This window comes from Stylophora pistillata, chromosome 9 (genome assembly GCF_964205215.1).
Source record: "Stylophora pistillata chromosome 9, jaStyPist1.2, whole genome shotgun sequence".
NCBI lineage: Eukaryota > Metazoa > Cnidaria > Anthozoa > Scleractinia > Pocilloporidae > Stylophora > Stylophora pistillata.
Genome location: NC_142527.1, coordinates 22,249,159 through 22,262,040, shown reverse-complemented (window position 1 = coordinate 22,262,040; position 12,882 = coordinate 22,249,159). Strand labels below are relative to the sequence as shown.

At 40.2% G+C, this 12,882-nt stretch overlaps 1 protein-coding gene and 1 pseudogene across 2 annotated transcripts; both read right to left on the bottom strand.

The window, feature by feature from the left end:
• Positions 1 to 2,347: 2,347 nt before the first annotated feature.
• Positions 2,348 to 3,921, bottom strand: LOC148723829 (uncharacterized; annotated as a pseudogene).
• A 2,058-nt stretch (positions 3,922 to 5,979) lies between these two features.
• On the bottom strand, positions 5,980 to 11,808 carry LOC111337346 (immunomodulatory peroxidase-like). Of its 2 annotated transcripts, none has more exons than XM_088734039.1 (7): positions 11,369 to 11,808; positions 10,185 to 10,963; positions 9,400 to 9,578; positions 9,017 to 9,327; positions 8,326 to 8,579; positions 6,605 to 6,941; positions 5,980 to 6,511 (listed from the first exon to the last, which is right to left on the bottom strand). In XM_088734039.1, the coding sequence occupies exons 1-7, from the start codon at positions 11,791 to 11,793 to the stop codon at positions 6,454 to 6,456; spliced, it is 2,343 nt and encodes a 780-aa protein (XP_088590165.1). In that variant the 5' UTR covers positions 11,794 to 11,808; the 3' UTR covers positions 5,980 to 6,453. The 2 variants fall into 2 exon arrangements, with proteins under 2 accessions (XP_088590165.1, XP_088590166.1); XM_088734040.1 differs by having other exon boundaries at positions 5,980 to 6,508.
• Positions 11,809 to 12,882: the final 1,074 nt, after the last annotated feature.

Sequence of the window (12,882 nt, the reverse complement as noted above, 5' to 3'; positions counted from 1 at the left end):
TTTTTGTTCTGGTATTGATTTAGAGATAAAAATAAAATGCATGCAGCCTTCGATTAGCTAATGCATAGTTTACAAGGAAAAAATTCCATAACTTTTAGCGAAGTTTGCGTAGAAACTTCTGCTGTGCATGCAACGATTCAGGTGCGGTACGTGCGCCTTTTCACCAGTAAGGCCTATTCCTCAAGGCGTTGACTCAGGCCTCTTTGTCCGGGAAAAGTCTGGGAAGAGGTGGGCGAGAGGTTCACTTGGTGACGTCATAACTCATAAAGAGACCAAGAAGGACTAATCCTTTCAAAATAGTGGTCTGGTTGACAGGCATTATCACTTTAACCCCATAGAGTCACTAGATCACAAGAATAGAGGAAATGATCACCAACAAAATATGATCTTGATTGTTAATCAAATTCTCCTCGTCAGCTGCCTTAGGAAATATATAGAGAGCAGTGTGGAGAATATACATACTGATGATCATTTAATTCTCAACTGCAGTTAACCTACTTTCCTCAACTCCCAGTTCCAACAAAGCTATCCTTCAATTCAACGTTTTCTTTAGAAACCTCGTATATATGTTAGCTGAGCGAGAGTAAAGCTCACGCTAGACTGGGTGTGATATTTACGTCGGAATTTAGAGATGCGATCTTTCCTAAAAATAGAAACGAAAGGCTATTTTACTGTGTATCATTTGTTATTTTTAAAAATAAGATCTTTAGAAAAACACACGCGGGTAACATTACACTACTTTCATTTGAGACGCCAGTTCTTAACTTATTAAAAAAACTGCAATAAACCTGTGTACTCAACAGTACATCAGCTACAATTGCAAGTAAATAAAGGGCGTATGTTCTAAAGAAACTGTGGTGCTACAACGGTGAAGGTTTCCTATGATAATTTAAAGTTTTTTTTTCTTGATTGAGAGGGAGAGATGGGGAGAGAGGGAGCCAGAAGAATGAGGCACTTTTGTGACGAAAACAGGGAACTTTGGTGACGAAAATAGGGAACTTTTATGACTAAGGGAACTTTTGTGACGTGATAGGGAACTTTTGTGTCGTGCATAGGGAACTTTTTGACGTCACTAGGGAACTTTTGTGACGACACTAGGGAACTTTAGCGACTAAGGGAATTTTTGTGACGTGCATAGGGAACTTTTGTGACGAGCATAGGGAACTTTTGTGACGCCACTAGGGAACTTTTGCGAAGACACTGGGGAACTTTAGTGACATTAGAGAACTTTGGCGACTTGAATAGGGCACTAAGTGAACTTATGTGACGCTGATTTGGAGGTGTTACTCTCAAGATAAACGTCACTTTCAGTGCAATAGCAGTAGCAGGTATTTTCCTTGTTCATTATCAAACTTGATGCGAACAGAGCACAAACAAATTTGGTGCTTTTCCAGCCGCTTTGGATACAATTTCTTAGTTGTTTCTAAACACTGACTAGTCTCATTTATTGAACAACCCAACATTTTACTTAACACTTTGACTGTGTTTCTTTCATTTGCGTAGACGTGGAGACAAGACAAACAATCAGCTCCGTTATCCACTCAACAAAAACTTGAATTAGATAGCCGGTCTAACCTATTATAGTAACGTGAACTTTATCAAAATCTCTAGCAAATCTCAAGACCCTTGACAACAGTACATTGTAAACAAGAGTGCAAAACTGTGCAATTATTTAGACCGTTCATGATCCGACAGGAATGTCATTACACTTTTATTCTGAAGAACAAACATTCGAGTTACAATGCATTTTTACGCAGCGAACTTCCCCCGGGTGGCAACGTCTTTAGGTACTAGGTTGAGCTTAAAAATGTAGAAGAGGACAGGATAAAAACTACAACCAAAACAGGAGGCGCATAAGCATGAAAGGTGAACACCTAACAATTTTGTACAGACTTAAATCAACTGTTAACTATTTTTAAAAACAACTCTAATATTAGCTGCCTTAGATCTTGTAAGGCGCCTTCCGTATTTCACCCGATTAAGTATTGTTTCTAACGAGGCTTTTTGTAAGATTTCTTTTCCCCCATCTTCCTTTCGAAGAATATCTTTGACCTTGGGCTTTGAGATTGGTACAGCTGTCGTGATGATCTCATTATTAAACATAGCTCTCAGCCTATCAAGCTCCAAAGATGAAAATAGGCTACGAACACTACTTGCCTATGTTGTTGTGGTCTGTATTTCCCAAGGTTAGTCGAAAGATCTCTCCACTCTTTGTTCAAGAGTCTCTTGTTCGTCAGGGAGGTTTACAGGCTCTGATTGGATGGAGGAAATGTCACATCCCCCGAACTTCGGGGTCCCTGTCCTTCAGCTGCTCATTTTCAGCTATTTTCTCCCTCACCGTTTGCATTTTCACAGATTTCCCCTCGATGTCCTCTTTAAACAGATCTCTCATCATCAGTTTCTTGGTCTTTGCTCCAATAACATTTGGAAGAATCTCCCTCGTCTACAGTGGAAACGCTTGGGCTTTCGTCTTCCCCAGGCATGACTTGACGCAAGTGTTTAGGAGCCAGGTCGGAGGATATCGATTTTTCTTGTTATCGATAATACTTCCTGGCTGTGGAAACATTGTGGGCCATCAGTTCCGCCAGGTTTCCTCTTGCTTCATTGCTGTCGCTACTGCTGTGTACGCCTGACACTTTCTAAAGAACGTAGAGCTTGGCGCACCCCCCACTTCGACTTTCCTCCATACGGACTTTAAAGCTCTGTTGATTTGACTGGAAACCAGAGACTCTCCATTAGACGTTAAAAACACACATTTGTCTGGCCCACTGTCAGAAAGAGCAAATTTCAAACGTACTTCTTTGAGGAAGACGTCCATCCAGCTTTTTAACTTTGGAGAGAAAACAATTCTGCGGGACCATGGGTGCTCACTGTCTTATGATCCTTCACAAGAACGACGAATTCGTCACTCTCCTTTTCCATTCTGTTGTATTCCCCGACTGTCATGTTCGCGAGAGCCCCTGCCCTGTTAGCGTTTTCAATAGATATAACAACTACTGGGAATCTCGTTTTAACGTGTACTGAGTTTTGATCATCATGCAGGATGTTGTGTGCACCTGACAGGACCTAACAAACATACAACATCTCTTGCAGCTTTGCTTGTTTCAGACTGTCTTATTTGATCCGGAGTTATCAAGGCGCATAAGTACTAGACTTTCTCCATCATTTCCTTATTCGTTTGGCCCAGTTCTGGCGAAGTGCTGATGACCATCGGTTGACCTTGCCTCTAAAAGAGATTAGATTATCCTTAAAAACAGTTATTCCTGACTGTTCAGTGAGGGAAAAGGAGTAAAAATGACGTAAACTCGTTAAATAACTCTGCGTTACTTTGGGGTGGTATTCTTTCGTTGCATAGCCCTCGAGGAACTTTTGGTTTATAAGGATGTCAAATGGCACTTGTCACCCCCACCTTCAAAAGCTTGGAAACTTGCTTTCTATGCTGTTGGCTGGTTTTCTCATCAAGCTCACCACCGTCGGCCGATCTAAGCCAGGTTTCAAATTCAGTAATGACATCTTCAGCCAAAACATGTGGAGTTTCAAAGGAGCTTCCATTTTCATTTGCACTGTCCTCAATCTCCACAACTCTTGGGTGATACTTCCATGTTCACTTCTTCACTTTCGCTTTCGCTGTCGGCGTCAAGAATCCACCTGATACGTCTATGTGAACTTCTTCTGGGGACTTCTATTTCATCTTCACTGTCTTCAAGGGCTAGAACACTCACAGAAGATTTACTCTTGTCTTTCCCGGGGTTGCTCCGTCTTTCGTGATAAGGTCGCTAGTGTGAATCACGGGCTGGTTCTCGCACCCTTGACTCTACCGCCTTTTATTATCCAACTGTACTTCGTAGAGTACAAATAACGTGAAAAATTGAAAAAACTGAGCGATTCTATTCGCGCGTAGCTGTTTACTTAACACCTCATATTAATTAATTTTCATCCTTTTCACCGCTTATTTACACTTCAGTTTTGCACTTTTTTTATTAGTTATTAGCTCTATTGTTTGTGTGTAAATACTTAGCTTTTACCTTCATTCCATTGTTTAAGAAATCGTCTATATGCGGAAATTTCCTCATGAACTCTAACTTGAAAATGACCGTGGAGCGGTCGAAACGTCGTTCATATTTTTTATCGCACGTTTTTATCACTAAATGTTTTAATAAGAACTTATTACTCCTTCTACTCGCACAGTTTTGTTAGGGAAAGCATTAATGGCCATCTTGGTTGCGTGATTCTCATAGATTTGAGGAAGGCCTTTTAAACTATCGACTACGCTGAGAATTTTATGCAAAAACTCGCTAAATATGTCGGGGGTATTAGATCGAGATGCTCAGAGAGAGTTTGAATATTATTTAACTAGTCTTATAACTTGATAACTCGAGCCCTCCTAGTTGTGGAGGACCACAAAAGTCAATATTTAGTTTAGTTTATTAGCTTCGCCGACAGGCAGGGACCCCGCAACAGCTTGCGCTAATGACTGCCACCCATCCCACCCCAGGGGAGGACATCCACCACACAGTGATGTCGTGCGTGAGAAGTTAATGTCTCCCACCCCAACCCTGCAGGAGACGGGACCTACGGTTTATTCGTTCTTATCCGAGAAGACTAGAATGTCTATCCCGATATTTTAGCCCCATTGCCTTCCTGATCTTCCAAAATGACCTTCCAAATTGCTTGATCTCACGAACTCTCTGCTGACGACATCTATGTCACTGTTTCTGCCTCTAACTTAACTAATGTTGAGGCCTTAATCAAAACTAAATTGAAAGATACTGATCTTTGGCTTTAAACTAGGAAGTTGAGACTCGATGTTACCAAAACAGAGTTAATGATCGCTCGCTCGAGGTAGAAATTACAGTCTTTGAATGACTACGCAATGAAAATTCATATGGACGCGCTCTAAATAAGTACAAATAGACCAACTCAACTAGAAATATTCACTTTGGCTCAACATTGATGGAAATCTCTCTCGAAGGCCTACACACATGAGATCTTAAGAAATGTTTAGTTGAGTGTCGGTGCGCCGTTGGCGAGTCAGATCATTTATTTCCATGCACATTGTCATTAGGCTACACAAAGGTCTTACTCTTTCTTATTCTCTTTTCGTTTTGTTTTTAATAATCTGTAGGACTGAAGAAAAGTTATTTAAGTTTTTGATACAAATTTTAAGCTGAGTGAATTTAAGCAAACTGATGATATATAACTAATCAATAAACATCCGTAGAAAGTAATTTTGAACATTCTGTCATTATTCTTTTTAACTGAATTGGAAACAGACAAATTTGAGGGGCGAGTCAGTTCAGTTGCAATAAAAAAGGTTGTTTCACCCGTTTGAACAAGTGCTCTAATCTTAATGAAAAACAAAACAAAACAAAACGAATCAGAACAAAAATAAAAACGAAAGAAAAGATTAACTGAGGATATAAAATGACCGGGAAGTTTGTCTCCGAATGTTGATATAACAGCATGAGGAGATGAAATCAGCGATATAAAAAGCTTCATGTTATCAGTACGTACTAGTAGAGGGCTCGATGTTTCAGAAGGATTGAAGACTAAACTGTCTCGAGGTTGCGCATGTGGCGAAGTAAAAAGCCTTTTTCTCCTTTCATCAAGTTTTCCTATGAACAGAAAATTGCCTTTCAATAAGATGCTTCGATGTTAAAGCGGATAGTTCAGTTCGCTTATAGGATTGACACTCAAGGGTGACTAGCATCTAATTACTCCTTACATGAACCATCACTCCAGAATCACAAATCAAGATCACGAGAATAAAAGAAATGACCGTCAACTAAACAAGCTTTTGCATTGATTGTTAAAAATTTTTTCCTTGCCAAAAGAAGTACAGAGAACAGTATGGAGAACATACGTATTGATGTTAAGAGAGCCGGTTCATAAATGCTTGTGAATTAGGACTCAGGGACCGATATCTGGAAAGTGATCCGCTGCGCATTTATATGTTGATAGTCAATGAAGAGACACTGATTAATGCATCAATGAAGTTTATTGTATGACTATCTAAAGCGGAATATAGCGAGCTTCCAAAATGGTTCACCTAGATATCATATTTGAAATTACACATGAAACCTTTTTGAATAAAACTAAAAAAAACCACAACAACAACAACAAGAAAAGCCTAATACCTATCGGATCCCTCAATGGCAATATCTTGTAGGCTGAGACCGGTAAAAATAAGGGCGCGATCCCCAGTAAGTTAGAAAACAACACAACCAATTACAAAAAGAACGTTAAATTTCACTAACAAGATTATCCTTGCAAACTCTCCTCCACCGTAAGAATTTAAATCAGTATTCCTCAAACCACTATCATATTTCTGCGCAAAATCAATATTAAACCCTTGACCCTAGTAGACTTAATCTATAATCCTTCCTAAAATAATAGAAATCCATGATTCGGAGCCGAGAAGCCGATAAATTATTCCATATTTTTGTGGATGGGTTAGTCGGTCGATCCTTTGTCATATTCACCCTCAAGGTTTGGAGTGTCGCCCTTCCTTCTGTCGGAAAATAAGATAATTAAAAAACAGTTCATCGAAATTGAGACGGAATTTAGATGAATTTGCTTCTAATCAATAATAGCTGCAACATACCCTCGCCATCCACATCTGAAACCTGGTTTAAACACGTTCAAGTTCATTTCGGGCAGCTTATTACAATCGGTGAATATCTTTGACTGTTGTAATACCCTCCTGGGGATAGAAGGGATGTTCTCAGAATTGTCGCAGATCACCTTGGCCAATGTGACTTTTCTAATTTCTTGCAGTTGACAAAGCGTGAAAGCTGTTTTATCAGTGTTCTTTGCTGAGTTCGGCGCGTTTTCATGCCAGAAGCGGTCACCTTCTCGTAGGCGTTTGAACTGCTCGGCTAGTAGACATTGAAAGGTTTTACCCAGCACTCCCCCCTCCGGATCTGCAGGCTCCAGCATTCCTGTGGGGAATCATAAAAATAACAATTACTATAAGCGCTTCATAAGAGCCCCCCCTCCTATTGCGCTTAATTGTTTTAGTTGTGTAAGCTGAGAGAAATTAAATTATAACATAACCAAAGTAAAGCGCGCGCTCTGATTGGTCAATTTAGCGTCCCCCATTTGCCCATGGGTGTACGCTGCTGACGTGAGCAAATGCAAAGACTATTTTTCCGCGCGCGCTTGTTTTTTCTGGTCGCGTAAGATTTGTTAAATAAACGGGAACTCTTTAGCTACAATGTATCAATGTTATGTTATAAAACAAATGGTAAACACCACAGCGTACACTATTGAGTTATGGATGCACTTGGGAGGTTTGCTAAGCACTCAAGAAGCTAGAGTCGCTCTCGGCTCTCGCCTCGAGCGACTCTTACGCTTCTTTCGTGCTTAGCAACCTCCCGCGTGCATCCATAACTCAATAGTGTACGCTGTGGTGTTTACCATTTGTTAAATGTAGATAAATTTTAGTGTCGGGGGGTGGTTTGCATGAATGGGTCCTCGAATGGGTATGATGAAGCGAATCCTCTGATATGATTGACTACACGAGTGGGCAAGGTTCTGGATCGCCCGTTTTGATCTCGCAAAAGGAGACAAAGAGCTTGTAGCTGATTTACATTCGTTAAAGATTTTTCAGCATTTTGGCAACAAGAAAGTCACAAATATGACTTTAGACGGTTGAACCAAAAAAAACACTTTAAATTTACTGAATCGTAAACCAATTTTCATTTGAACGTCGAAAGTAATTCGAGATTTCTTTCAGTTTTCTCTTTGCCTCGCTCTGTTATTGATCCATTCACTGAGGATGAAAAAGTTAAATCAAAGACGGTTTGGTAAGTGGCGTTTTCCCGCACTTCTGCCAGTTTGGTTACCTATTTGCAGTTCTTATTGGCTCCATGTGATATGCGCCTTTTTTTCTTATTGGTAGTTGTAATTGCTTTGGTTTTGGTTTTACGACTCTCCATAAAGTAGCGGGATTGCACCACTTGTCGATTTGATTTCTTTTGATTCATTTTTCTTTGTGGCCAGTCAAAGAAAAAGAAAAGCAACTACGCCCTCTTTACCGATCAGATGAAAAAATTAAACCAGATGTAAAAGTTGATCACTTGCCTTTTCATGCACTTCAGTCAGTTTTCTTACTTCCCCTACCCCCTTTTTTGGATTCTTATTCGCTCCTTATGATAATTCCCTTTGTTTTGATTGGCTCCTTATGATAATTCCCTTTGTTTTGATTGGCTCCTTATGAGAATTCCCTAAGTTCTGATTAGCCGTTGCTATTACTTTGGACTTGATTTCACGGCACTCAATCGATAATCAGTGTATAGCGGCATTGCACCTGCGCAGACATACCTCCAACAAAAAGATCGATGTCCCAGACTGACTGGTACTGGGACTTCAAATTATTTATATCTTTTTCGCCAATTCCAGCCTTTTTCAGATCTGTAAATCTGTTTACTTTTGGTTTAATTTTACAAAACGTGTTTCGATATTTCGTGTATGAAGGCACTCCGCGTTCGCGTCCTCTTTGGATGTTGATGGCTATGAGGTCGGACAAGTCACCGGGGCTTCGAAACAGGTTTTCTTGTACAGAGCTTGAAAAACGCCTGGAGAGAGAATCAGGTCAATCCAAGGATCAGTCGTGAGAATCATTATCTTGTATTGAGTTACTGATAATCCTACTTGTACGTGGAGATCTATAGAAATTAATTGTTTTTGATTGCGGGATCGATTGGTCGCTTTTTCGTTTTAGCTCTTCGATCCAAGTAACCTGATATGAAGCTGTTTTACAACGAATATTGTAGCAAGCATTTTGTCTTTCTCGAGGGAAAAAGTTTAAATCAAATATAATCGGGTAAAATGATTTTTCACTCGATTTTGACATCTAATTAACTGTTTTGTTTTTTGCAAAACTACCACCCCTCTTTCGCCTAATAACCCCTTCCCCGCTCTTTCCCCTCCGGATGAAAACGTATTGGCTTGGTTTTTTCCAGACAAGAGATACGTACAAGAATGTCCTATATACCTTTGATCTCTTACTCACCCATCAACTTTGGCTGCTGGACTTTTAACCAAGCCTCTAAAGATGGAATCGACACCACCATTACTCTTGTCATAAAGGTAGGTTGGATTACCAAAGTCAAGCACTGGGATAGGAGTGTACTCTGACACAGAATCTTTGCTGCATTTGTGTGCAAAACCCTCTTGAGTAAAACGTAGAAACTCCTCTTGAACCAAACTGTGGCCAAATCGGTAAGCCGCCGCAGAAAAGGCTTGGGATATTTGCGCATTGACTTTAGGGTTGTAACCATTGAAGTACCCTGTTCCATTCAGCGCGAGATTGTTGTCTCTGATCTACAAAATGAAGAAAAGAAGTCAGTTGGAAACTAAGAAAAAAAAAAGATAGAATTAGAAACTATTGCATACCGTTCTGGGGCTGAGAAGCAATGGCAGATCTTCGTTGTATGTGATGAATTGTAATTCCGCCCCGACAATTCTCCTGGTCTCCTGGTAAATCTGCTCCGCTTCCCAAACTGTGTTTTTACCAAAAAATTCTGCTATTCGGTTATGTTCCCGGACGAACAGAGTATGAACTGACATAAAACCTGTATGTTGTATCCATGAAATATATGTCATTATAATGAATATAGGGTAAGAAATATAGGGTAAGATAGAAGGGTTTGTGGCATGAAGATGTCGGACAAACGCCCGCACAGGATACTCCCTATATTTCTCAGGGGTATGGTTTTTGGGTCGTCGAGTATGAACTCTTTCACCACACGGAATGACCTAAAAGTATTTTCTCCCCGCAACATAAGTACTCCATAAAGCAAAAAGGTGAGAAGAAGAAAGAATTACACTGATCAACGTGGGTGTACTATTTGATTTACTAACAAACTCCCAGAACTACCACCATAAGAACTGTATGACAGACATTTAGGAGTAATAGTGTTGAGATCTTGGGGCTAAAAGGCTTAATCAGGGCGCACGTACAATTTCATCCTTCCAGTCTTGTCTTAATAAGGGTGTTTATGCACAAGCCTTGACAGGGTATCACCTTGTCAATTCGCTGTCTATATATGTAGCAGTAACAATATTTTAGAGTTTTACAGTAAATAGTTGGTCTGAATACACTATAGGCTTGGTTATAAAAGTTCGATAGACCACAGCCTAGTCTTTTTGTCTTGATCAGGGAAGCGAGGTGACCTCACCTTGATTCTCGTTCACACGTTTGTCTCCGGCTATGAAACAAGGTCTGTTAGGATCTCTTGATACACATGGTATCTCAGGATCTATTTGTGCAGGTAAAAGATCCCCCAAAGGGCAGCCGTGACGAGGTTTCATAATTTTCATTCTTCCATCAGGGGCTCGAAGGTGTTCAGCTTCCTCCTCGCTAGAGCCGTAAACGTTGGACGCGTCGATGAAAGCTGTTATCGTATTGGTGTGCTCTCTTGGTCCTGGTGAACACTCTTCTATAAATCCATGAGGAGCATCTCGAATCACCTTGAAGAATCTAACATCCCTCTTCTGGAAGACGTCATCATCGGACGGAACCTTAACGTTGAAACACTCTGGCTCGGTAGTGTTAAGAGCTTCACAGTCACATTCTTGTTTGCCCGCCAAAGTTAGGTCATGGTCCAGGAACTGACCCCAATTCATGGCCAAGTGTGTCAGCCTTGGAGAGTCAGGGTTTTTGCGGTCTGCATTTGTGCCATGGACGAAACGACTCACATCTCTCGCGTTGGGTAACTTGCCTCCATTTCGTGCCTCACGAGGTGTCGAAATCTTATCTGCATAATCAGCTTCTCGTACTCGTATGAACGGAGTACGGGCTGCTCCGAATAAGGGTTGACGCACATTATTGCAAGTTCCATCAATTTTTCTGAAACGGGCCTCCTCCTTAGACTTATTCGGACATTTCACGCTCCCTAATGGTCGATGTTTTAAACATTGAAGAACCTTTTCCCTGCAGATGCTTATTGTCTTGTTCCTGAAAAAAGAAAAAGGAAATATAAATTATTTAGTGGCAGAGTACCACTTGAATTAAACGGAGATCGGGATACCTTCAAAGTTAGACATGGTTTGATGCTGCTCTGATTTAAGGATTTGATGAATGTAACCGTTAATTGCAATTCATGGACCTTTGAAAGCTATTAACTTTTTTTTTTTTTTTTTATGAAAACACGTTTTTCTCAATTACTTACGTGCGTTTTAAGATTTTAACTTAATCTTTCTGAAAATGTAGATTTAAGTAATTAACTACGAATCAACGAGAAAAAAAGTTTTCTTCGTCCAGTGTTCACCTGCAAAACTTTGGAGTAACCTTAAGTATCAAAACTAAGCCTAAGGGCTGGCTGTGAACGCCTTTTTGTGTTCTCGTGCTGGAAACACTTACCCCCTTGCAGCTATTCCTAAAAGGTTTAAAACATTGCTCTTCTTACAAATGTCTCCAATGGCACGACTGACACAAGCTTCGTGCTGTAAAGTCCTAAACACTTTCGAGCCGTCCGCCAGTGAACTTTTACCATGTTGTAGTCTCTGGAAGTATAATGTACGACCAACGGTGTATGTTACATTTCTCCCTCTTCGATAGCTATCAGGTTTTTCTCTTTTGGCCTCAGCCATGGATTTGTTCTCAACGTCTTTGAATTCAGCTTTAATTTTAGTACAAACATCGGCCGGCACGCTATCTTGCTTCTCTTCCATGTCTAGGTCATTCAATTCATCAAATCGGCATTGGTCATTTAGAACAGAAGAAGATCCCTGCTCCAATCCCAGAACCAAGATAAGCAATAAGGCACTGTGTAAACGTCCTGGCATGGTGTCTGACGGAGAGATTAATAAAATAACTTGAGGCCGTCAAGTTGCAACCAAGAACATATAAAGTTCAATCAACTTTATTATAGTGATATTACTGCTAGTAATGTTGACAACGCCATTCTCTTTGTAAATTCTTTTTGTTCCCCCTGGTTTTGCGTGATATGGCGTGCGTGAGCTCGCGAACTATGCCTTGATTGTCAAAATATAAAATTGGTTCTGTGAAACATAGACCTAATTCTTTGAAAATTAAATTTGATATCTTGATAAGCAACGTTTATTTTTGTTAAATGCAGGCTTCTAAAACTTGCCGTGATTCTCTTTAGTGCAAAATTCGGTAGTTTTGTGTTTCAGAGCGACATAAAACTGATTGAAACTTGTTTTTTGAAATCGAGGTGAATAGTTTGTAGAAATAAACCATTCAAGTTCGACCCTTTTATAGATTAAAGCCACCAGCGCATGAAACATCATTTCGGGGCCGACCATTTAGCTTTTGAGGGAGGGGGAGGGGGGTTTGTGGGTGATTGCTGGTCATCAAGAAATTATTTTCCTAGCAATCTGCTGGGCAGGATATTCTTTTCCGTTCTAAATGCTCTTTTTTTTCTGTTACATTTGGGCTGCATGCAATTTTTTTCTTCCAATAAACGCTGGCAGGAAGTTTATTTTCAAAATCACCCCCTCCCCCCCCCTCAAGAGTTAATGGTCGGCCCCAAGGTCATACGCATTACTGGACGTGACAGTCCGACATTTTTGTAACTCACTGCAAGTTTTTTTCTTAAAGCCGACTGCCTTGTTAATTTGAAAAAAATTTCCAAAAACTTCGACGGAAAATTTTCATCAGAATAACAGTATTTCAAGGAATTATCGAAGAAATGTTTTATCATTGAATTTAATTATGGCCGGTGACAGCGAATGTATGGAGAGTTTTCATTTTTTCTGACAACAAATCGTCGATGGTGATATGTCCCGATTCAATTTATCGCGAAAGAAGGGTTTTATGGGGGGCTATCACAAAGGTTTAGATGGCGGCGCTCTCCGATTGAGGTAAGCTTTGCTTTGTTGCTGAATCCTTTCGTGTAGCTAACAAGATTG